The following is a 26025-nucleotide window of genomic DNA, read 5'->3' on the forward strand; positions in this document are numbered from 1 at the left end:
TTAAGTTGGTTAGAAGAATTTTGAATATGTTGTTATATTTACTTTCAATTGGGTGAAATTGGTTCCTTACACGTGTTAATTAGTGAAATCCATCTCAAATATGCCTTGTTAACATGTTTAATTATGTCATGAAATTGGTAGTTTTGAAATGTTTGATCTGAAAACAAAAAAAAAGTAAAGTTGGTTGCTTGGATATTTAAACTATTGATTTCCGTCTCAAGTATACATATGAAATTCATTGTTAATTACATGTTCTTATTCAATTGGGATTGCAATGATAAGATAAGTTTGATTTGGGGGGGGGGGGGGGGGGTTAAAGATGTAGTTTGTATGTGTCGTGGGAAGCAATCCGCAGCCGCAGTTTCAGCCTGACCAGTTTTCGAAAAATGGCCATAACTCCTTTGTTACTTGTTTGTTTTGGGCTTATGACCTACCGTCTGAACCGTAAGAGGATAAGATATCACCTCCATTTGGTTTAACCTCATTATCATGTATAGAACTCAAGCTATGACCGCTTGAAGTTGACCCTTGTTGTAGTCAAGTACTAAACTTGTAATAAATTGGGTTTTATGTTTCTTGTTGGGTATGCATCTTAACCTTTGTTCTAATGCTTGTGTATTGTGTGTTGACACCAGTTTATCAATGGAGCCCCTTGCTTATGTCGGATTCACATTTTAAACATCAGTTTTGGTTGTTAAGCTTAAATGCGGTTTGGTTTGGGTTTGTTTACATTTTACCTAGTGTTTCGCATTACTTAATTCATTTGTTATCGTTTGTTTATACTTGTGTATGTGGATATTTGATCGTAATCCACGGGTTGAAAATCGTTTTGGAGTCGCCACCAAATTTAAGGAAATTTGGGAACCATTTTGAAAAATGAGATTTAAGTTCGTTGTTGAAAGTACGTGGAGGGATGTTCGTAAATATAACACCCACCCCCGCCCGTTGCATTAATGGCCTCTACTTGAGACTATGATGGCTAATTGGACAAGATTACGATTGTTGTATGAGAGTGCAAAACGCCATTTTGATCCTAACATGTGAGCCTGGTTTCAAATCGTTTAATGCATCTAATCTACTTTGTCCAAGTGATTTAGCATGTGAGATTGATTTGAGCTATACTAACAAGCATTCACAAACATGGCTTAGATGGGAGTGGGGGAGCCATTGGGGAGCTAAGCTATTACATCCCAGACGATTCTCGTCGACTCGATTTGCAATCAATTGAATTAAAGATACAACTCGATCTAAATACAATTGCTTAAAATATGGACCCACGACTCACGCTTGACACGCCTATCTAGGTGTCTTGAAAAACATGCCAATGATGAGGCCACGGCTCACATAGGACTTCGTCCTTAGCCTCATCATCGTTTTGCGCACCCAGTTCGATTTAATTGATTAAATACTTCAATTTAACCAACTAAAACAAATGTTTTGTAAAATCATTTTGACTCAAAATAAAGGACTAACTTGACCCATATTTAAAGTACAAATTACGTTGCTTGCAATGAATTACAATAATTACAACGATTAAATAATAATAGAAATTGAAATAAACCGCAATAATTAAACAAAACAAAATAAAACAAAACGAACCAAACTGGAACAAAGGCTGAGATAAATGGGCACGGAGGCCGAGGCATCATACGGCCAAAAGGGGTGGTAAATGTTGACTATTCTAGTCATCGATTGTCATGAATCGGATGCTAAGCGTGCGCGATTCAACTAGCGAGAAATCGTCATAAGATGAGATGAATTCATTAAATTCTTTAAAGAAATTCATTTAAATCGTCCTATGTCAGGTTTTGTATGACCTATAAATGTCTAATTCATTTAACATGCATTCTACATATTAATTTGGCCAAGTTACGATTTAACAACTATAAACGATACAAATAAACATACATGTATTATAAATCAAATAAAGCAAATCTAACATGTGAACTAATCTTAAACTATTTCAAAATTAAAACTAGAACAAGTCATTAAAACATGTGAAAACGATCTAATTACATCGTAATTAAACAAGTGGGAAACATGTGAGAACGAATTAAACTAACCAAAATATCATTTAAATTAATTTAAAACATGTTATCGTCATACAATTAACAAACTGTTTCATTTTATAATTTAAACATGATAGTTATTCTAACTAAACATGTTATCGTCATAAATTGAAAGGCAAGCATATGATCGACATGCTATTTATTCTAAACAGCGATTATATATCATTAGTATCATAATTATAAAACATATTAACAAACTTGAGATGATAATTAAATGACGAAATAAAAGCAATGAAAAGGCCTTAAGGCCGTGTACCACACGAACAAAAGGAGAGGAATTGAGTCGGGATTTTGTGCACCCTCAACTTACATGTAGACTTGGACACCACTCGGGATCCCTGGTCGGTCCGCTTTGAGCTTAGATTTCGGTTACTTGTCGTTAGGAGCACCTAGACCAAAACAATATTTATAACTTCACAAACAACTCTACTATTAGTAAAAAGGCAAGTAAAGATCGGATCCCAAGGGATGGGTATTGATGTAGGATTTTTGATTGCAAATAGTGGTGTCTAGGGGTGTCACAATTTGGGTTGAGATAAGAAGATCACTAAACTAAATAACAATAAAAGTAAACAAGCAAGATGACTAAAATGAGATGTAAACAATTGATTATAAACACTAGGGTGTCATGGGTTCATAGGGGATTCATGGGAATTGATCATACAAACATATTCTCAAATTATAAGCAAGCAATTATTGTTGTGATAGGATCGAGTTGGTTTATATCTTACAATCCTAGGAAGGTTTGGGTCCCGGAGCCGAATCGATTATAGATTGTACAACACCTACAAGTCGACTTAGTCTTCCCTACTCAACTATATGCATGGTCTAATGAGACTCAAGTTGGTTTATGTCTTATAAGTCTCATTGAAAAGGTAAGTGATGGGTAAAAATGCAAGAATTCATAGGCTCGCATTTCATCAAACATAACATGTGCATAAGTTGAGATCACAACAAGCAAGCAAATAAATTATGTGAACATATTAGATTAAGAATAATAGAAGTACTTGATGAATGATTGGAAGGTTGTCAATCCTCCAAATAAACCCAAATAATCTTCAATTACCCAAAATAAAGGATGAAAAATAGAGAAATTAAGGAAATGAGAATTGTATTAATACTTGATTAAAAATTGATTACAAGATTAAAGAGAGATTAAAATAATATAAACTACACTAAAGATTGATAAGAAGAACATGATAATCTAATTAGTATAATGGGGTATTTATAATGGGGATTAGGTGCACAAATTAGGGTTACTAAGGGCTTAAATGACGATTAAGTCCTTAAGAAAAGTTGAGGAAATGCTCCTCTCGAAGAAAGATGCGAGTCTCCTTTTTGCTAGTCTTCCGAAAATATGCGCATCTCGAGTAGAACTAGAAGAAGCCGGGCTGCACTGGAGAACAATCTGAGCGTCCAAAAGGTCGGGACGAGCGGATTGTACAGGTGGTGGACGAGCGGCTTGGTAGGTGGGACGAGCGTATTGTGGAGCTCTTGGACGAGCGGCCAGGCAGGTGGGACGCTCGGATTGTGGCTCTTGGACGAGCGGCCCAATGCTGGGACGAGCGGATTCCAGTCCAGTGAGCTTTTTCTTCTTTCCTTCTTTCCTTCTTCCAACAATCCTCCGGGATCTTGTCGGAGATGCAAGGATCTTCTTCATCATTACCCATCTACTACATTATTTACAAAGGTCTTCTAGTCTTGTCTTCACTTTGATGCTTGGTCATTAGATTCGATCAATTTAGCTCTATTTTGCCACGAAAATGCAAGGTTTGCACTCCTCTCCTACCAAGGAAATAAAACCTCAAAGAATATACAAAACAAAGGACTAAAGATAGTAAATGACCCAAATATGCACTAAAAACCATAGGAACGAGGCTAATTCCGGGACTAAATATGCTCAAATATTGGTCACATCAATCCCGTATGCAAGTGTTGCTTAGAAGGCATGTCCTCGATGATTGTAAAACAAATATCGAAACAAATTAACAAAAACCAATTTCGAAAAACAAAACAATTTTTCTCGCGTAAAAGGCGCTTCGTGCAGAGATTTTCAAACGAAGATTGTGACTTCGTTTCTTACTCAAATTTAAATCCGAAAGATGTTATGGAATACTTAAACTCCAAATATTCAAACTTTAGTGAAAAACAGAGATAAAAACGGTTAAAACACGACTTAAAATGGACAAGAACGGGTGCTTCCAGAACGCGAGAGAACACGAATAAGAGAGCAAATTGATGCTCTAATGTTCATCTAATCTCATGTGTGAACTTTGTGCTTCGTTTCTGGGTATGAGAGGAGTTTAGGAAGGCAACGTATAGGGTTTCGAGAGCTCCAAAAACCGTGTTGTTTCGTCCCCTTTTTCGGTGTTCATGTGTGCGGTTTATATAGGAAATGGGAATGGGGTGCTAGGGTTAGGTTATTTGGCTGGTATGGAGGCTGAGGAGTTGGCTTATGGAAGGGGTAGACGAATTTGGTTGAGATATGGAGAGTGGAAAGGATATAATCTGTTTCGGAAAGAGAAAATCAATGATATTCGGATTCTGTTTTTGAGGGATTTCATGAGCTGGTTGGGATAGGGTAGATATTTATCTTACTTGGGAAATAAGTAAGGGAAAAGGAGAAAGGGAGTTGGTTGGTATGAGGGCTCGAAAAGGGACTGGGGAAATCTCTGTTTTGATGCGGCAAAAAAGGGCATGGGTGCAGGTTGTGGTTGCGGGTTTCGGTGCGAGTTTTGGTGTGGGTTTGGGTTGGAATAGATGTTGGGTTAGTGGGCTAGGTAGTGGTGTGGTTTAGGCTGGGTTGGGTGGTGGTTTGGGTGTCGGGTTTGGGCTCGAAAAAAGGAAGGGAAAGGCGGGTGGCATGGGGGTTCGAATTCGGGACCTAGGGGGGATGGGACGTACCAAAGCTGCCCTAGAAACTCGTGCTCCAAACCGCTCAAAAATCGAGCTTAAAACCGTCTCAAAAATACTCGTTTAAAACCGCTTTTAAATCTAATTTTTCAAATTAAATAAAGCGATAAAACATGAAACCGTCACATATCTCATTTCAAATAAATTTAAAATAAAAACTTTGTATAATAATTTATTTTTCAAATAAATTATAAAAGCTTTAAATTTTAAATAATTTCGAAAAAAAAGAAAACCAATGAAATAAATTTCATTTATTTCGAAATAATTTAAATTTCATTTATATTATAAAATCGTCAAATAAAACTTGTCCCGCATCACAAAACAAAATCCGCTAACGAGCAATGTAAGTAAACATGTGTCTTATCATCATCGGGTGTTTTGTTGGGATTTCAGTAAATTCCAATATCGACGGATACGGGTATCTACAGAGCCCCCACTTTGACTGAGGCTTGGACAAGGCGAAAGTCAATGTATACCCCAGGCCCCTTTCGACCTGAGGATTCCGCGGGTCATTTAGACTCCATTAGACTTGCGTATGTAAGCTCGCCAGTCATAAGAAGAGATCATACCTGAACTTTGCTGGGGCTTGACTCTTGCTTCTGTTACGTCAAATCATCATCAATGGTCGTCGACCCATAAACTTGCATATATGGTGGGTTGAGCCTTATCCTTAGGCGCCTACGTATCCGTTGTGACGGAATCAAACCCGCATCGTAGTTCGGCATACCTTCGCCTTGGCATTCTGCAGTCGGCCCAAAACGGAACTTTCCGAAAGGAGGTTGCCATCATACTTTGGAGATACTTATCCCATGATATCTATACTCTTCGAGTTTCATGTGCATTAGCCCACTTGAGCTGCAATTCTTTATCATTAGTGCCCAACATCTGAGCACATTGTTGTAATTTCACTGGTTGCATTCCGCTGGGGAATATTTTCATCTTAGTAACCCGACATGGATTACTTCACTTGGTGGAGACTTCTCCGTTCATTAATATGGCGGTCTCTGGAGCTTGAAATCGACGGAGCCCCCAGTTGCATTGGGTCTAAAGTTTTGGACTTTAGGGCGCCTAGCTGAAGCGTACCTGCTTAAACTTGGACATATATCATAACAAAAATCATATAATGCTATCCCGAACTCTCGGAAATCATAGCTAAAACATGGATGGGCTCAAGGCCCGAAATAAAACATTGAATTGGGTTTCTGACCCGATTTGACATATGAAGATGGGCTTCGCCCAGGATTGGCATTTCATTTTAAAAATGGGCTTCACTCTGGAATTTGAAATTTGAATTTGAAAATGGGCTTCGCCCGGATTTACTTTCCATTTCAAGATGGGCCTCGCCCGGAACTTGAAAATGGGCTTCACTCGGATTTAGCATTTCAATTGAAGATGGGCCTCGCCCGGAAATTGAAAATGGGCTTTGCATTGAACATTTTTTTAAATTTTCGAAATTTCATAGGAAAAAACGATGAGTAGACATGTTTCGAGTTTCTGACTCGGGGATTGACCCATAAATACAATGGGCAAGACATAACCCGTAAAACATAACAAAAATCCGTAAGTGTGAACGGGTTTTTTAATTCAACCATGGACTCGCTAGGGATAAAAAAATGTAGATTGCCCATTCTGGCCCGCGAAACACAAATAAAGCCCGCGACAACGAACTTTGGTGCAACGAGTGATAAAGGGTGATGAGGAAGCCCGGAGGCCCGCGCCCTAAGGCTCTTGGCCGTGTTGTTTGGGCGGCAAGCAAGGGTTTCCTAAAACCCTTGTTAAAACTCTCCCCTTTTTCCTATATAAGGAGATCATAATAAGAGGTAAACCATCACTTCATATTCTTTTCTTCACAAATACTTCTTGTTAAACATGAATTCTCTTCAAAAAACCATGTCATCTTGGGCCTCTCATTTCAAAGGATTGGAATCTCAAATACTTGTTGATACGGGATTGAAACAACTAGTCCCACTGAGGCAGGTCTTGCCAGAAATTGTTTTTCTTGATGAGTGTTTAAAATTCTGGGACCTTACCCATCATGTTTTTGCCTTTCCTGAAGGAGAGATTTGTCCCTTTCTGGAAGAAATTGCCATTCTAGGAGTTTGGAAGATTGAGCTAACTCTTGTTATTCCCGACTTTCAGAGGGGATGGGATAACAAGTATCGTGACTTCCTTGGTTTATCACGAGATGAGACTCGTGCCTTTGTTGATGGGGAGCGAGTAAACTTACTCGCCATTGCTCAGAAATTTGGTCGTGTTGACGACCCATTGATTCCTACGGCGTTTCGTTGTAAGGTTTTTGGATTGATTATGCTTCATCTTTATGCTTTTGAAGGGCATATTGAGGTACCAACTTGTTATGGTAAAGAAAAGTTCATCCGAATTGTTGAACAGATGGAGCAACGTAGGAGCCCAGCTTGGCTCATTGTTGCTGAAATTATCGCTGGGTTAGATGCTCGGAAGGCCAACCTAAACCTTGCTTACACTGGATGAACCCGTCTTCTACAGGTATGTGTTTTCGTTGTTTTCTTTTTTTATTGCAGCGTTTTTTTCTCTTTTTTTTTTCTTTTTTTTTCGTTATCTTTTTTTTTCGTTATCTTTTTTTTTTTGTTTTTTTTGTTTTGTTTGTTTTGTTTTTTCTTTTTTTTTTCGTTTTTTTTTTTGTTTTTGTTTTTGTTTTTTTTTCGTTTTCTTTTTTTTCTTCTTCTTTTTTCTTGCCCACATCCTTTCTTTTTAGTGGGTTTGACATCATTTCCTATAGTCTAATTCGTTTTCTAGGCCCTTTTTCACAGATCTGACTATGTGAGCGACTCGAGTTGGTTGATCCACCGAAGGTTACGGGTACATATGAGGTGAGAAGCTTCACTTCTTGTAACCGCCAGTTTGCTACTGGGAAGAAGGAGCCTTTCTGACGACAGCGGCTTTATGCCAATGCTGGGTTACACGTTAGATGGGCCTTACCTTGGCTCCAACTTATTGCAGTTACTGGTTTATCTGAAACTGATAGAACCAGACATCTCACTCTTTTGGGCTTAGAGTGGTCCACCCATATATATCCGGACCGTGTTCTTCGACAGGTTGGTCGTCAGCAATGGATTCCCGTCACTGAGCCTGTTCGCGGCCAAGTCAAGGAAGTGACTCTCGTGAGGTGCAATGCATGGTTGAAGTCTTGGACTCGGAGGACCATTTGGCTTATTTCTGAGCCATTTGCTTCTACCTGGGTGTCACCCTCTTACTTGCGGTGGACAATTGAGCCTTGTTTCAAGGCCCGAAGGGAACTTTACAAGGATGAAGTTGTTGACTACAAAAACCATAAGGAAGGGGAGAAGAACCGAGAATTCTTTACTCGGATGACCCCGATTTCATCTAGGCCCAAAACAGAGAATGACTCGACACCTAGGACGTACTCTTTGGTTTCAGATGTGTGGAAGAGGTTAGGTCCGAGGAATCAAAGTGGGTTGACACTTGCAGAAAGACTTGGTCCTCAATCTAGTGTGAAAGACAGACTGAGCCCTCGTGAAGAATTGATGATTCCTCTGAAGAAAAGAGCCCGAGTGATGATGGGTGAGACTTCAACTCGTTGTGATGGGGTGTGCAGCCCGGCTAAGGGTAGCAAAGAGTAGTCTTCGACATTACTATTACTGTTTGTGTGCTTTCCTTTTTAGTTGTGTGTTATGGGCTTCGCCCGGAATAAAATATTGTAAAGGGCTTCGCCCGGAACATAGAATAAATAAAAACTTATTATTTATTAGAAATCCCCAGTTCCTACATCAAAAATTTCATTTTTTGTTTTACATGTTTCGGTTGTACTCTTAAATAAGAGTTGCCTACGTATCTGCTTTGCAACATAATCAAACCGAGTTCGTAGTTCTCACATAAAATATTTCATGCCGTGTTGACAAACAACTTGCAACTTATTCTAAAAACATTTGCAATTCAAAAATTATTTCATAACATTTGAGAATGAGGTCATCAAGGATAGTATTTCTTCAGCTGGTCCAAATTCTTAGGATTCGTGAAGTCATTCCCATCCAAATCTGTTAACCGAACAACGCCTCCTGACAAAATCTTCTTTACCAAATAAGGGCCAGCCCAGTTTGGTTCAAACTTACCCCTTAGGTCAATAGGTAACAAAGCTCAGAATGACTTGAGAACCAGATTACCCTCACTAATTCCCCTTGGTTTCACCTTTTTGTTGAAAGCTCTCTCTATCCTTTTCTGGTAGAGTTGAACGTGGTATAATGCATTCAAACGCTGCTCATCGAGCATGACTAGTGAATCATATATTTCTTGAACCCAATCTGCTTCAGGAACCAGGCTTTCTAGCAGGATTCTTAGGGATAGTACTTCCAGCTCAACTGGTTGAACCGCTTCCATTCCATATACCAAGTAATATGAGGTTGCACCCGTGGTTGTTCTAATTGAAGTTCTATACCCCCATAATGCGAAGGGTATCTTCTCCGGCCAATCCCTATAGTTGTCAGACATCTTCATCAAAATGACTGTAACTGTTTTATTAACAGCCTCTACCGCACCATTCGTCTGTGTTCGGTATGGTGATGACTTGTGATGTTTGATTCTATACTTTTCAAATATAACCGCGATCTCAGCTTGGAAATGAGTTCGTGGTCTCTGATGAACTCATGTGGTACTCCGTACCGGAAAATGATGTCATTTTGAATGAACTGTGCTACTTGCTTCGCTTTTAGCACTTTATAAGACTTAGCTTCTACCCACTTCGTGAAGTAGTCAATTGCAACAAGGATGAAACAATGGCCTCCAGTTCCTGATGGGTTTACTTTTTCCAATGATGTCGATTCCCCAGGTTGAAAATGCCATGGTGACATCATGGTGTATAACATAGAAGGTGTCATATGCTGCACATTTGCAAATATCTAATAATTGTGACAGTGCCTGACATACTTGCAACAATCCGTTTCCATCGTTGTCCAGTAATAACCAAACCTTATGATCTTACGGACTAACATATGGGCATTTATGTGTAGCCCGCATTCACCGTCATGGACTTCCTCCATAACATTTTTGGTTGTCGGTTTATCGATGCATCACAACAAAACACCTTGAGCTGTCTTCTTATACAATTGCCCGTCATCGGTCTTAATGACTTGGGCAGATAACATTCGCAGAGCGAGCTTCCCATGCGTGTCAAGGTCGGGAGGATAGTCTCCTATTTCCTTGAATTTCAAAATGACTGCATACCAGGGTTCAGTTTCACCTTCCTGGGCATCATCGATTGCGTTCACATAGGTAGGTGATGATCTTCGTTCGACACATATTGGCATACTGTCTGCGTGTTCAGGAATGTTGATCAAGGCGGCTAGCTTGGACAACGCATCTGCAAACTGATTTTCTTCTCTCGGGAGGTGAACATATCGAATATCCTCGAATTAATTTTCCACTTCTCCGATCCTGGTTTGATATGGGGCCAAACTTTAGCTCTTTATTTTCCATTACCCACCCACTTGATTGATCACAAGGGACGAGTCTCCATGTACCAACAAATTATTCACACCCAAGTCTAGAGCACTGCGTAAACCAAGCAAAGATGCTTTATATACAGCGGCGTTGTTTGTGACATTGAAATCCAGTTTGATGGACACGGGCACGTTTTCACCTGTTGGCGATATAAGGAGAATGCCCACTCCATATATCATATAGTTTGATGCTCCATCGAAATACAAATCCCATATGACATTCTCGATGTGTACCACGTCTTCGTCGGGAAATGACCAAGTGTCGACGACTTCTGTTTCTTCAATTGGATAGTCGGCGAGGAAATCGGCAACCGCCCTTCCCTTGATCACTTTCAAAGGTACATATTTGAGATCGAACTCTGATAACATGAGGGTCCATCTCGACAGTATTCCATTTAGCACAGGTTTTTCAAACAAGTACTTGATCATATCCATTTTGGAGTAGACACTTACACTGTAGCTAAGCATGTAATGTCTTAATTTCTTCCTTGCCCAGACTAAGGCCAAACACGTCTTTTCAAGAGGTGTATACTTTACTTCATAGTCTAAGTAATTTTTACTGATGTAGTAAATAGCTCTTTCGTCTTTGCCAACTGTTTGGGCTAACATAGCCCCCATTGCTGTATCCGTAATAGTTAGATACAGTGATAATGGCAACCAGGCTACTAGTGCGCTTAAAACTGGTGGAGAAGACAACACTTCCTTTATTTTATCGAACACGTCCTGACACTGGTCATCCCACATAACATGTTCTCCGACCTTCAGTTTCTTGAAGATTGGTTCATAAATCATCGTCAACTTCGCGACGAAACGGCTTATATATTGAACTCTTCCCAGGATACATCGAATTTCTTTTTGAGTCTCTGGATGGGGCATTTCCATAATTGATTTTATCTTTGATGGGTCTACTTTGTTGCCATGGTGGCTAATGATATGACCCAACAGTTTACCAGAGGTGACCCCGAAAGCACACTTCTGCGGATTCAGTCTCATGTTGTACTTTCGCAATCTTTGAAAGAATTTTTATAGCGCCTCAATATGACCACTACGTTCCTTTGACTTGACTATCATGTCATCGACTTAAAATTCAACTTCTTTGTGTATCATATCGGGTGGCAACGTCGTTGCTGTTCTCTGGTACGTTGCCCCGACATTTATCAAACCGAAAGGCATTACCGTGTAACAATAGGTTCCCATTTGTGACGTAAATGTTGTCTTATTCATGTCTTTCTTGGCCATCTTAATCTGATTGTAACCGGCATATCTATCCATGAAAGATAGTAATCCACGATTTGCGCAACTATTAACCAAGATATCGATGTCAGGTAACGGAAAGTCGTCCTTCGGACTAGCTTTGTTCAAGTCCCGAAAGTCCACGCACACGCGAATTTTACCATCTTTTTTCGGTACTGGCACTACATTGGCGACCCAATCCGAATATTCTAACACCTTGCTGAACCCGGCTTTGAGCTATTTATCAATTTCTTCTTTAACCTTTAAAGACCACTCCGAACGCATTGTGCGTAGCTTCTGCTTTACTGGTTTGTACCCTGGTTTGATCGGGATCCTGTGCTATGCAATTTCCCTATCAATTCCCGGCATGTCTTTGTAAGACCATGCGAAAAAATCTTTGAATTCAATCAGAAGGTCAATGAACCCTTGTATCTCTACAGGATCTAAAGTAGTTCCTATCTTAAGCTCCTGTCGTGCCACATTGATAGTTTTGGTATCATCAATCACCGAGTTTTTTTGGTCATATTCTTCTAACCCTCTAATCAATTGTGGAGGTGGTTCTACCCCCTCTTGTTCTTCTTCTTCTTCAATCTGTTTACCTTCGGCCTCATTCTCAATGTCACTACTAAAACAATTATTTTCAAAAATTGATTTGCAATGTAAATAAAACAAGTCGTAAGCAAATTGGTTCATCTTATTATTATTGATTTGAAACTGCGCGAAATGCGCTAACATTTGAGCCAACTGATTGGAGGTCAGCGGCGAGACAACAGCCGAGATAGGCCCCGGGATACCAGAATTAGAAAGGGGTGCATTAAAAGGAAAACTTGGGAGGGGTGGCTTCGACACCTGACTCCTTATACTCAAACTTAGGACTTTTATCAGACTCGGACTCAGACTCGGAATCATTATCCAGCTTGAACATTTTTCTTTCTCCCGTAGTCAACTTAAAGAGGAATCCTCTATTGTCGGTCCATTTATAAGTTTTCCGCCATCTAGAAATAGTCCTTTTAGGATCTACATCAGTGATGAGGGTAGATGGATCAAACCTGTCACTTCGAAGGATCATGTTAAACAAGTCTTCGCTTGGTGTTACCCTCTTTCTTTCTTCTCTGAAAAGGAGCCCCAATGCCCTCCCATCTTCGATAGGCGTCGAATGGTTCTTTTCTGGTACTACGGCTAGTATGTCTTCAGGGATGTAGTAACATTCTTAGAATATTTCAATTCCAGGAACCATCCTTTTTTCTTCCAATCGTAAATGGGTTCGGGAAAGTCCAAACATGATTCATCTTCTCCGGCTCTTTCGAAATACCCATTTAGCGTCAATAGGTATGGCTCCATCTCGATTTCTCGGCCTTCGACCGACTTCTTCTTCTTTGTCAAAAGATCTTTTTCAATGGGCTCATATCCAAGCCCAAATGTTGTTCCTTTTGGGACTTCCGGTTTTAGCACAAACGTTTCCTCCCTTCGGGGGTACATAGAAAAACCAAAGTACTTTCCCGTCTTGAGAATTGTCTCACAAACATGACTTCCCGTTTATAGATCTATGTTTCCTAACTCGGGGTTAGGTTCGATCATACTTATGACTTCAAAACCACAAGTATCATTAGTGATTTCAAGACCTACTTCGGAGGTGACATCCCCTCCGGCCACCAAAATGGGTGTAGCGTCAATGGTGATGGTTCCATCTTTGAAAGGGATATAGATCTTTTGGTGGAGGGCGGAGGACACAGCCCTAACTGCATGGATACATAGCCTTCCCAATAACAGATTGATGAACGTGTCGTTGTACGCTCTCAAACACATTTATACCCAACTACTAGCATAGAAAGCAAGTCGGGGTCGAACCCAAAGGACGGGGGGTACTCAAATTGTTCAATCTAATTATAGTTGCACTAAATTGTCACGATTTAGTTTGAGTTGATAATTCTAAACTAATGAAAGCAATAAAAACAAGGGTGTGATCAAGAGATAAACAATACTAGGGAACCATGGGTTCATTGGGGATTCATGGTGGTGATCATACAAACATATTTACATAGTTGCAAGCAAATTATTGTTGTAGTGGAATCGAATTAGTTTATGCTCGGGACGCTCGGATTGGTCACTAAGACGCTCAGACTGGACATAAGACGCCCGGATCGTGAGCCGGCATGGTTTCTTCATCTTTGACTGCCTCAAGATCCGTGAAGATTGTTGAGGGATCGGGCGTCCTGGGTCTTAGGTCGGGCGACTCTCTGCTCAGGTCGGGAGACTTTCTGCTCAGGTTAAGTATTTGAGCTCAGATTGTAAAACGGACGTCATTTCCTCATCCGGACTCCTATTTGAGTGATTCAAAAGCCTAGACCACTTGATTTTTCGACGCCGTTTAATCTAGCATATTTTCAGAGCCAAACACGTAATTCTTGGTTTGGTTCCAAGAAATTTCCTCTTGTAATGGCTCCCTTCCAATCCGTGGGGATCCTTCATGGGTTGTGGGGATCCTTTGTCATTGCCCAATTACTTGTTTTATGGTATTAATCTCCTCTTTGATGCTTGGTAATTGGATATCATCAGATTAGCTCCGCTTTACTCTATTTAGGCAAGGTTAATACTCTTCTCCTACAAAGGACACCAAACCTCATAGAATATGAGTAGAAGGAGGCTAAAGATAAGAAACAACCCTAATGCACACTAAAAGGCATAGGAACTAGTCTATTTAGGGGACTAAATGTGCGTAAATAGGAGTCACATCACAGATTGAATGATGAGGCTACATCGATAATTTGGAAACCCGCCTTCCTTTAAATGGGTCTTGTTTGAATTACTAAGTCGATGATTCCAGATACCCGACGGATCGTCCCATCGAATGCCCGAACTATTTGGGTAGTCGAGGTGAAATCATTCTTGTCCAGGCCCAACACGTGGGCAGTTCTTAATGGTAGGACATTGACAGCTAACCCGTTGTCGACAAGGGTCATTCAGATGTGTTTTTGAAGGCACACCACTACAATATACATGGCCAAACAATGCTTTGGCCCAAATGGAGGTAAGTCTTCATCTAAAAAGGTCACGACATTAGTGAGCCGTGGTTGACTTTGGGTGACGTAGGAGACCATATTATCTGAAGTAGTACTTGGGGATACGGTCATGTTCATTAGTGCTTGCAGCAACGCTTGACAGTGTTCAAATGTGCTTAAGATTAGTTGCCAAATGGAGACATCGGCCTTAGTCTTTTGGAGCTGCTTAATGAGGGAAGCCTCTGAGGTCGGCCCTTCACTAAGTGCCTCGACTAAAGTAGATTCTTTTGAGGATCCCTTATCTTCCTTGGCGATAGAAGTATGGCATGACTTCTCAACTCGGTAGGGGCGCCCAGATCGAGTCAAATGATTAGACTCAAGGACATCTTTCCTTAGCTTCAAGATTTCATCTAGGGTTCATGGGACGATTGCTCCTTTGGTAAGGTAAATATAATCTTCATTATCGTCCCAAATTCCATGGACTTCATTCCCACTGTGGAGAATGTATGGTGTGCAGTCGATACCGAAATCCCCTAATCGAACTTCGTTTTTCGGGCCTAGAAGGTACTCTGGGCAACTCACAAGTACTTTTCCTACAAAAAGATTTTTGGACCGATGGCGGTCCTGGGCCGGACGGTCATAGTGGATATTTTCCGAGAGTTTCAGTCGTCTTTGCATGAGCTCGATTCGTTTCCCAAGTTTAGATATTTCCGATGGGGCAGTTATAGCTTTTTCCCCATTCATGTTTTCTGCAATAGCATGCAATCGAGATATCATCAAATCCACAGTTTCACTCAGCTTAGTGACGGCGACTTCCATTACTTTTCTGTGGGTTTGAGGCAGCCTTTCTATAAGAAAACCCTGAACCAATCAATACTTGAATCAAAATCCCCTGCACAAATAAGGACTTGACTCACAGACTTGACCTTTGACTCAAACTTGACTCAAAGACAGAACTAGACCCAGAAAATGAGCTAAGTGGCTCACTTGTAAAGGGTCACATGGGAGAGGGGTCTTGACCTAACAAGGGCTATGACTCGACTCAACTAACTTCTTGACTTGGAATTGATATTGACCTGGTGTGACTAACCCATGACTGAACCAAATGTGGTTCATGGGCTCATGGAAAACGTCCTAGGTGGCCTAGGATGGACGTTCCGTGGTTTGACTTTGACCAAAATGGTCGGCACGCTTGACTTGGACCCAAGAGATGGCTTGGGCGGCCCACTAGGGTTGTGTACTTAACGCGGTTCACTTGAACCCTTAACATGACTAGAATTGACTGGAAACATATTCTATGCTCGGGAAAGGTGAGAAATCATTTCGGAATTGATTTGAAAATGGATGATTTGAAAATGTGATATTAAATGGGAAGTATGCCGGCGATAAAAGGCTCATCTTGGTCGAAAAAACCTACATCTATTTCGGCAGCATTATGAGTTTGAAAACATGCTTGATTTGAAGACGATTTTTCAAAAAAAAAAAGGTTTTGACAATACAGCTTGAAATTTTTGAAAAAAGCATGGAGGATGATCACATAGCACATAAGCATTCACATATTAATCGTGCATGAACCTAGACTCTTGTAAGTCTCGGTCGGTTCTCCAATTGGGTCTATGCCAATGATCCACCTTATCAAAGAAAGTCAAGCTTCTCATAAGCAGAAGTGTGCAATATGGTAAGAGCAACTACTTAAAGATCTCGACGATACCATCTTGATATTTAAATCAGCATAGTGGACATCACCTCCTAACCATTGAAATCGACCCAATGGGTGAGGTGGTCCTCCTAAAGTCTCAAATGGGTAATGCATGTATGCAAAATGAATCATAGTGTTAGTCCTATTAGACATCATTTTCCTTTTCAAGTTACAACTCCCCAGCGGAGTCGCCAAAATGTGGATGTGGGGATTTGATCGTAATCCAAAGGTTGAAAATCATTTTGGAGTCGCCACCAAATTTAACAAAATTTGGGAACCATTTTGAAAAATGAGATTTGAGTTCGTTGTTGAAAGTATGTGGTGGGAAGTTCGTTAATAAAACACCCACCCCCGCCCGTTGCAATAACGGCCTTTACTTGGGACTAGGATGGCTAATTGGACAAGCCTACGATTGTTGTATGAGAGTGCAAAACACCATTTTGATCCTAACATGTGAGCTTTGTTTCTGATTGTTTAATGCATCTAATCTACTTTGCCCAAGTGATTTAGCATGTGAGATTGATTTGAGCTATACTAACAAGCATTCACAAACATGGCTTAGATGGGAGTGGGGGAGCCATTGGGGAGCTAAGCAATTACAACCAAGACGATTCTCGTCGACTCGATTTGCAAATAATTGAATTAAAGATACAACTCGATCTAAATACAATTGCTAAACATGGACACACGACTCACGCTTGACACGCTGATGTGACTCATATTTGCACGCATTTAGTCCCCTAATTGAGCCTATTTTGCATACTATTATAACATTTTATGGCCATTTTATCCGTCAAATGCTTTCTATTTTTCTTTCCTAGTGCATTTCGTATGTTTTGTAGGAAAGAAGACAATTAGGCGGAAATTCCCGTCTCTCATGCATATTTAGAAGCTTATTGACGACATTTGATGGACTAGTATGAAGAGGCGGCGAGAACTAAAGACTAATCCTACAAGAATAAGAAGAAAGAAAAGAGAAGGATTCTGAAGCAGAATCCGAGCAGCCAAAGAGACAAAACGCCCGTCCAAGAAACATAATCCGAGCGTCTTCGAGGCTTGGACGCTCATCCACCCCTGCAAGAATCCGAGCGGATTCCCCTCCTGGACGAACGGATTGCGGCGTCTTCAGCCGAGATGCTCATCTCTCCGAAAAGACTTGCATTTCCCTGCTTAAAACTCAAAAATGTAATTACTAATTTAGCCTTAGTTACCCTAATGAAGCTCTACTATATATACCCCACTTGTAAATAATCAAGCTATCAAGTTTTTAGAGTAGAGAGCCTCCACATTAGAAATTCCTCTTAGATTAGATTAGGAATAGATTAGAATAGATTACTCTTTAATCTTTCCACAAAATTCACATTAATCTCACCTTAATTATTGTTCAAGTTTGTTACTTTTGGGTAATTGAAGAGTATTGGGTTTATTGGGAGATTGACAACCTTCCATCAATCATCAAGTTCTTCTATTATTCTTTGCATTATTATTTTGGAATCTCCATAGGTATAATTCTCTTAATCCTTGTTTTAATTATTGTTAATCTTTCTTACTTGTTCATCATGTTTGGCTTTGTTTGTATGATTGACAACCTTATTAATATGTTAAACTCGATCATGAGTGAGTAGCTACTTAGCTAGGATTAATGGGTAATTAGGGGAAATAAACATGGGGAATGATTCATGCTTAATCTAATATGTTTTCATAATTAAATTGCTTGTTTGTTGTAATGTCAACTTTATGCACATGTTATGTTTGATGAAATGCTAAGCCTATGAATCCTTGTATTTACAACCATCTCGTATCTACTCAACTTGACTTGTAAGATATAAACCAACTCGAGTCTTGTTAGACCATGCATAGAAGTTGAATAGGAGGGAAGTAAGTCGACTTGTAGGTGTTGTACAATCTAATCGATTCGGCTCCGGGACCCAACTCTTCCTATGAACCGTAAGACATAAACCAACTCGGTTCGTTTACAACATTAATTGCTTTCAACTTTATAAACATGTTTGTATGATCAACACCATGAATCCCCTATGACCCCATGACATCCTAGTGCTTTTAAGTCATTTGTTTACATTTCTTAGTTCATTGTTTGCTTTACTTTGGTACTTTCATTATTTAGAACACAACTACAAACCCAAACAAATTGTGACACTAGCATAAATTGAGATAGATAGACTTAGAACCCAAAGCACACCGTCCCATGGATCGACCTCGACTTATCGCTAACTAGTTGTTTGTTGAGTATTATAAATGTGTTTGATTGGATGTGTGACAACCAACTCTTGTCCTGATCAAAATGGCGCCGTTGCTGGGGATGGAGCTATGTGTTTAATTTCTTACTTGTTTGTCTATTTTGATTTTGCTTTCACCTTGAGGTACTTGTTCCTCAAGGATTGTTCTTACCGTTTTTGTGTAGTTTCCATGCTTGTAGTTGTTTCCTTGTCTTAGCTATGATGACTCAAGACTTGACATATGGAGTATGTGGTGGATCTTTTGAGTATGACTATGGGTATGGGGAGTTTGAGGAGCAAGTCAACACAAACCTACCTTACTATTTGTATAATGAAAATCCTAACCACTACCCAATTTTTCCCACCAAAATCACTATACTCGATGTCCACAACAACCACCCACTCAATACCCACTTCATAATAACTTTCAATTGCCACAATACAACCACTTTCACACTTATGCACAACAAGAAAATGAACCCATTCAAAATATGATTCTCCAAATGATGGGAGATCAACAAAACTTCTTCAAACAAATGCTAGAAGAGAGACAAAAAGGGGACAATGTTCTTCAAGACATTGTTACCCAAGGTGAGGAGTTGGAAATTCAAATCGCCCAATTGAAAGAATCCCAAACAACCACTCCCCACCATTCTTTGGACATTGATCATGAATGTGAATTTGAAGTAGTAACTTTTGACAAGGAAAATGAAAAATGGGAAGAGACAATCTCCTTGAGCTCTTGTGAGTATGAAAGTGTTGTGTTTGATGAGGAAGATTTGAGATTGAGTAAGCCAAATACTCTTAACCTTTGTGAGTACGAGGGTGTGTCTTTTGATGTGAACATTGAGATGTTGGAGGAAGAATTAATGTAGAAGAATGAAGCCTCCATTCATGATTCATATGAAGATAGCAAAGATGATGACGACCCTAAGGGATAGACTTGTAATATTACCTTGCTTGAGGAACCTATCCTTGAGACATTTGAGATATCCTATCATGAAGGTGAATGTCCTTTCCCTATCTCCCATGAAGACTACTTGACACCTACCATGGAGCCAATGATTGTTGAAGAAGATATGGTGGACCTTCTCCAAAAGGTCAAAGCATCATACAAGAGCTACTTGGTGGAAAAGCTCAAAGAGAAACTTGCACGTGCAGCTACTTATGGAAATTTGGCACCCACAATGACAAATTCTAAGGAACTTGATCATCAAAGCCATGAGAATTCTCCTTCCACTGTTGAAGGATTGAATAATCAAAATGCTATCATTATCACCAAAATTGAAGAGGAAGTTGGTGAGTGGAAGTCTACGGATGAAAATAAACCATACTTCATACCTAGTATTGACGAGAATCAGGGGCTTATTGGTTTGAAGCATTGGGAAAGCTCTAGTGTCGAGGATAAGGCAAAACAAAGAACATATGACAAGCTTCCTTTGTAACACCCCCATACTCCAAGTGCCTTACCAGGACCACTCAGGTATGGAGACGTCACCATCTCGGTTGCCCGAGGTATGATAATCAAATAGACAAAATAGAAACAACATTTATTATAAGTGCTTTAATGAAAAGTTACAATCCTCGAAACCAAACTAAAAGTGCAATACATTATTCAAACTGTCTGTTCTCAACTGAAATGTAAATAAAAGCTAAACTACAGCGGAAGACTCTATCGTCATGTCGTGGCCATCCCCAGCTATCCAGTACCATCTCTACACCTGCTCAATATCTGCTCACCATCCCCGAATGGATCCCCGCAGGTTTTACAAAACAACACCGGGGTCAGTACTAATCACACAATCAATATACATAACAACAGTAAGACAAATAGACAAACAAACGCCACACACACACGCACACCAACCAACCAACCGTCTCAATCACGATCGTCCACTTTGGACCGATCCTGCCCGATGGGGACCGCAGCTGCCGTTCCCACCTAAGCCCCGCTCATCGTACGAGCGATAACCCCATATCATTAATGTGCACATCCCTTCGTGGCGGGTTCCACGAAGGCGAAACTAGGGCGTGAGATCACTCCCGCAAGTGACCCCACTCAGGTAGAGAACGCATCTCGAGAGCCATCAACGAACACAACCACAAACACAAACACAATTACCATCATCACATCAATCAGCTAATTACAGCACATCACCAATATCCCATTATGGGACTAATACTGAGTAGGAAATCCTACCTGGAAAGCAAACACGCAGACGATCTAAACAGCTGTCTCAAAACGGCTCCTCTACGAATTCTCCTCCTATCATACATAACACATATAGACTACCATTCAATTCCTACTCATAAAATCCCCAAACCCTAAATTAGGGTTTGACCAAAACTAGTAAAACATTATAAAAATTATGCTAGAAGCTTACCCTCGACGCAAGGAATCCAACAATACTAAAAACAACGAGAATCGACCGTCTGAACTCCGGGAATCGTTAAGGATGCGATTAGGAAGAAGAACTGCTGCTTTCTTTCTTAAACAGGTTTTAGGTTTTGGTAAAAGTGTTTTAAAACAAAGACGAATTGGTTTAAATACCCTAATCGCATAATTAACAAAACCCGCGAAAACTCCCCCGTAAAACCGGGCGCTCGATCGAGTACCTAAGGTACTCGATCGAGTACCCCCCTACTCGATCGAGTGCCCGAGCTACTCGATCGAGTGCCCAACAGATCAGAAACTATTTTGCTGCGACACTTACCCTTACTCGACAGAGTAAGGGCTACTCTATAGAGTACCCCTAAGACTATAAATACGGAGTATTACATCCTTGGCCAAATTTCATGTTCAAATGGAGCAACCCTTACTTATGCTTATTTGGAGCTTGTTCACAAGCTTTTGATCTTCTATTGAGAGCCTTGAGCTCTATGGACAAGAATTTCTACAATTTAAACTAGTTTGGTGGAGTTCAATCTCAAACCACCATTTGTAAGATATTTCTTGAAATCTCACTTTGTATAATATTGTATATTTTTGCATTTTTATTTACTTTCTTGTATGAGAGTAGTGAGAGAGAGAGAGTTTTCTTACATTTCTATTGAGCAAAATTTCAGAAAAAGGTAAGGAGGAACAACAAATTGGTGAAAGGGTATGATTGTGCAAAGAAAAGAAAGAAAAGGAAGAAAAGAAGCGAAAAACGCTCGTTCCGAGGGTCGGACGCTCGTCCAAGGCCCTCATCAGATTACTGTTCAGTGCTGTCACATAATCCGAGCGGATTGGGCAAAAGACGCTCGTCCTAAAAGAAGACGCTCGTCTTTAGCCTACTTCAGAAAATGCAAAGTTCCTGTCACGAAATCCGAGCGGATTTTCCGTAAGACGCTCGGATTCTGCTGAAGCAAGACGCTCGTCCCGCAGAGAAGACGATCGGATTCTGGTGTTTTTGTCCGACTATCCGCCCAGGCCCCACCCGTGTCCGCTCGTCTTCCCCCTTTTCTATAAAAACACCCCTTTTCTCCCTCATTTCTTCACCTTATCTAACCTTAAATCACTCACCTTCATCCACAAAAACACTCCCCTCACATCAAAAGCCAACAAAAACCCCATTTCTCCAAGTTTAAGATGATGAATCTCAAGGGCAAGGCTAAGAAATTTGTTGAATCCGCCGGTAGGAAACGCAAGAGTTCATCCTCTTCAACCCCATAAGAAGTAATGCCGCCAAGGAACTTCCACCCCCATCATGAAAGGAGGAATACAGCCACTTGAGTACGTCCAAGAGGTACTTTTCACCTTCGATGCACACCGCAAGAAGCTTGTCGAGTTTCTAGGTAAGAACTATGAACCCACTCCATTTATCGATACTAAGGTGTTGGAGATCCTTGGGATAAGGTACCACACCGAGATGTTCTTTGATGGCTTAGGGATTGGAAAATTTTTCCATGCCCATGAGGAGACGTACCTTAGTCTCACCCTGGAATTTTTGAGTAGCCTTCGTATTGTCACGAACACTCGAACCAATGTGAGCATGGAGTTTAGGTTGTGCAACCTAGACTATAGCCTTACACTTGATCAATTTGTTCACATTTTCGGTCTTGTTGTGCCGACCGACTATACCGATAAACCTGCCGATTTTGATATGGACCTACTTTGGAAGGCTATTTCCGGGAGGGATTTTACCCATCAAAAGCAATGTTATACCTTTGCCATCCAACATCCGGTGATTCGGATCACCAAACGCTTTGTGGCTGGTACCATCAATGGGAGGTATGAACAAGATAGGTGTACTCTCATTGATTTAACATTTCTTGAGTCCTATTTAAATGTTCGGGGGACGAGGTGATACAACTTCAACACCCCCCTTGAGATGCTTACAAGGTTTCATGACTTTGCTCAAGGGAGCACCCAACTCAAGACCTTCGTGATGGGAGGTCCAGTTACTATTTTGGCCAACTTCCTTTGCCCCGGGTTCAACTCCCGTGGGATTTATGCTCCTCTTGAGGGGAGTACTTTGATTGATGAGGACGCCGTCTTCATCCACCACCGGTGGTGTGCCTACACTCAAGAAGGGAGTGTAGAATGGTTCACAAAAGGGTGCACCTCCATCATTCTTTCGGGTTGGAATATACCGGGCACCGACCCAAGATTGAGCCCGTATTCGCCTAGCCCAAGCTACCTCCTTGATATCCAAATCATCGGCAATCCCCCTCAAAGGGAAGAGGCACCCCGCCAACAACAAATGCCTTGTGGGATACCGGCAAGGCCTATTCCCCCACCTTCCTATGTGCCTATCCCACCATACCCTACTCCTTATACCGAATTCCGACCGGAAATCCCCAATACCCCGGGTATTAATGACTTTATGAACCTCATGAAAAGAGTGGACCTCGAGGTACATGAAGGGAGGGTCGACAACTACTTGGCCCTTTATCCCCAGTACTATCAAATGGCTCAACAAGGGTATATTGACCCTAATGGCCCTAAGCCCTCTTGGGCCCAACCACAACATTTGTTCCCTAATCAAGGGGACCAAGCTTGGAATCTTGGTGGCCAAGGTGGAGGATACTCGGGCAAAGGAGGAGGGTATGACCAAGGAGGGAGTTCTCACCGGTATGGCTACCCCCAAAATGAGGATGATGACGAGTGAAAGAGGCCTACCTCATCACCTCCATTTGTATGATAATTTTCTCTTCCTCTCTCTTTTGTATATACATTGCATTTAGTTTAGCTCTCGCTTACATTTGTATTATATCTCATATCGCATTTGCATTAGTTAGTTCATTTAGTATAGCTTGAATTGTAATATATCTCACATGATTAGATTAGTTTGCATTGTGTTTAGCTCACATGATTCATGTAGATAGTTGCATATAGACTAGAATTCATGCATAGCCACTCATGACCAATCCTATTCTTTTCTACACTAAAAATAGTGTCTAAATCGATTTAGGGAGGTTTGATCATAGGTGACCATAGCTTAATAGAAATCATGCATCATATAATATAGTTTAGATTGCATTTATTTGTTATATATGTCATATAGAATTGTATTTAGTTAGAGGATGCATTCATTCATATCATATCATTGCATTTAATCAAAAATCCAAAAACATGTATTTCCATTTTCATTCCTACTCCTACATGTACATTGAGGACAATGTCCAAAATAAAGTGGGGGATGAGAATTTATATCCCAAAAATGCATAAAAATTGAAAAATTTCGAAAAATCACAAAAATATGTCTTTTAATTTCATAAAAACAAAATCCATAAAAATTTGAAAATTTCAAAAACCAAAAACATGTTCTTTAAATTAGTAGTGTAGAATTGTATATACTTGTGCTTTTGTTCTCTTTTCACATAGATACAACACTACATTTGAGGCATTAGCAAGGGAAAATGAAGACCGCTTGGTATGATCGCTCTAATCTCTATTTCCCTTCCATTTATTTTTCATTATTCATATGAGGAGGATGGGCTTACATTTCAAGGAGGATGTGGTGTATTTTGTTGTTGCGGTTTGTGTATCTATGTGTTGTTAGAAGTTGCATTTAGTTTATATGACGTATTAGTTGGTAGAATCATATGCATTAGGATGTATATATGTTAGTTGCATCATGGCATGTAGTTGCATGTTAGGAAAATTTTGTGAAACCGTCTACTTGGGAAGCTCGACAAGTGTATATAGGCCCTAGTAGATGCTTTTTCTTCTTAAGACTTTGTTTGTTAGAATACTTGTAAAACACCCTAGGATGTGTCATGCTAGTATCCTTTGACCCATGGATTAAGGCCTAGTCAAGAGTACCTTGAGGTGAGATAACTCCTTAGCTATTGTTTATTCCAAGGTGACCCTTGAAACCATGCAACCATCATTCATCCATGTTATACCACATTTTGTCATCAAAGGGAATGGGCACAAAAAGAAATTGTTCAAAAATTTGAGTTCAAGTATCGAAAAGAAAAGAAAAAGTTTGCAATTGCATCAAATAAAAAGAGGAGCAAAAATAGACTCCTAAAACTTCAAATATAAGCACCCTCACTACATATGGGGTGACTTTGAAAATGTTCAAAAGAAAAATGCAAATGTTGAAAATTGTCAAGTATTGAAATGCCAAAAAAAAAAAAAAAAAAAAATCAAAGAAATGGCAAAGTAAGTGTTCCCAAATGTTATATGCCACAAGAAATTGGGGGGAAAAACAACAACAAAAGCAAACTCCCAAATGAAACTCAAATTCTATCGATCCCTTTATCCATCGTATCCACTTTTGTGCTTGGTAGAGAGGGGACGACCCTTCTTCTTGTCTAGGCAATAGGGGGAATTCCGCGATCCTCCAGTGCTTCTAACACCATAGGGAGTCTATTCTTGACAAAAGCATTTAACGATTGAGGACAAAGGTACCCTAGCTTGACACAAGTTGGAGGTGATTTGTTGGTATCCTTCTAGGCTTAGTAGTTTGAAGAAATTACATCTATGAAGGAGTGTGTACCCTTGAATTGCTTCCCTTGTAGATAATTTCCGCCACTTAGATGAGGAAAGTGGCTAATCTTTTGTAGATACATCCATTACTTGTTTTGTGTGCTCTAATGATTGGATGTGTCGCCATTTTGACAAGACCCACCTTGCCTTGCAAGAAGGCATCCTACCTCATGGTTGTCTTGTTGTGAGTTGAAGGGGCGGAGTGAGACCCGCTAATTGTCTCATATCGGTTATATTATTAGAATACTTTAAATAAGGGTCCTAGTTTATGTCACCTCTTTACTCGGGACGATTAAAGTTTCGGTTTGGGGATATTTGATGTGACTCATATTTGCACACATTTAGTCCCCTAATTGAGCCTATTTTGCATACTATTATAACATTTTATGGCCATTTTATCCGTCAAATACTTTCTATTTTGCTTTCCTAGTGCATTTCGTATGTTTTGTAAGAAAGAAGAC

General features: G+C 40.2%; 1 protein-coding gene across 1 annotated transcript; it reads right to left on the reverse strand.

Moving 5' to 3' along the window:
- Positions 1–9116: 9116 nt before the first annotated feature.
- LOC141632548 (uncharacterized) lies at positions 9117–11467 on the reverse strand. The gene is made up of 4 exons (XM_074445089.1): positions 10928–11467; positions 10496–10795; positions 9639–9856; positions 9117–9450 (listed from the first exon to the last, which is right to left on the reverse strand). Exons 1-4 carry the CDS (start codon positions 11465–11467, stop codon positions 9117–9119), a joined length of 1392 nt encoding a protein of 463 aa, XP_074301190.1.
- Positions 11468–26025: the final 14558 nt, after the last annotated feature.

Source organism: Silene latifolia, chromosome Y (assembly GCF_048544455.1).
Source record: "Silene latifolia isolate original U9 population chromosome Y, ASM4854445v1, whole genome shotgun sequence".
Classification (NCBI taxonomy): domain Eukaryota; kingdom Viridiplantae; phylum Streptophyta; class Magnoliopsida; order Caryophyllales; family Caryophyllaceae; genus Silene; species Silene latifolia.

Excerpts from the sequence above, each read along its gene's own strand:
- LOC141632548 (XM_074445089.1), bottom strand. The coding sequence starts at position 11,467 with ATGAGACTGAATCCGCAGAAGTGTGCTTTCGGGGTCACCTCTGGTAAA. Across the intron at positions 10,796-10,927 it reads ATTACATGCTTAGCTACAGT|GGAAGGGCGGTTGCCGATTT; the intron begins GTAAGTGTCTAC and ends AAAGTGATCAAG. Across the intron at positions 9,857-10,495 it reads TGGGTGTGAATAATTTGTTG|CATATGACACCTTCTATGTT; the intron begins GTACATGGAGAC and ends GCAAATGTGCAG.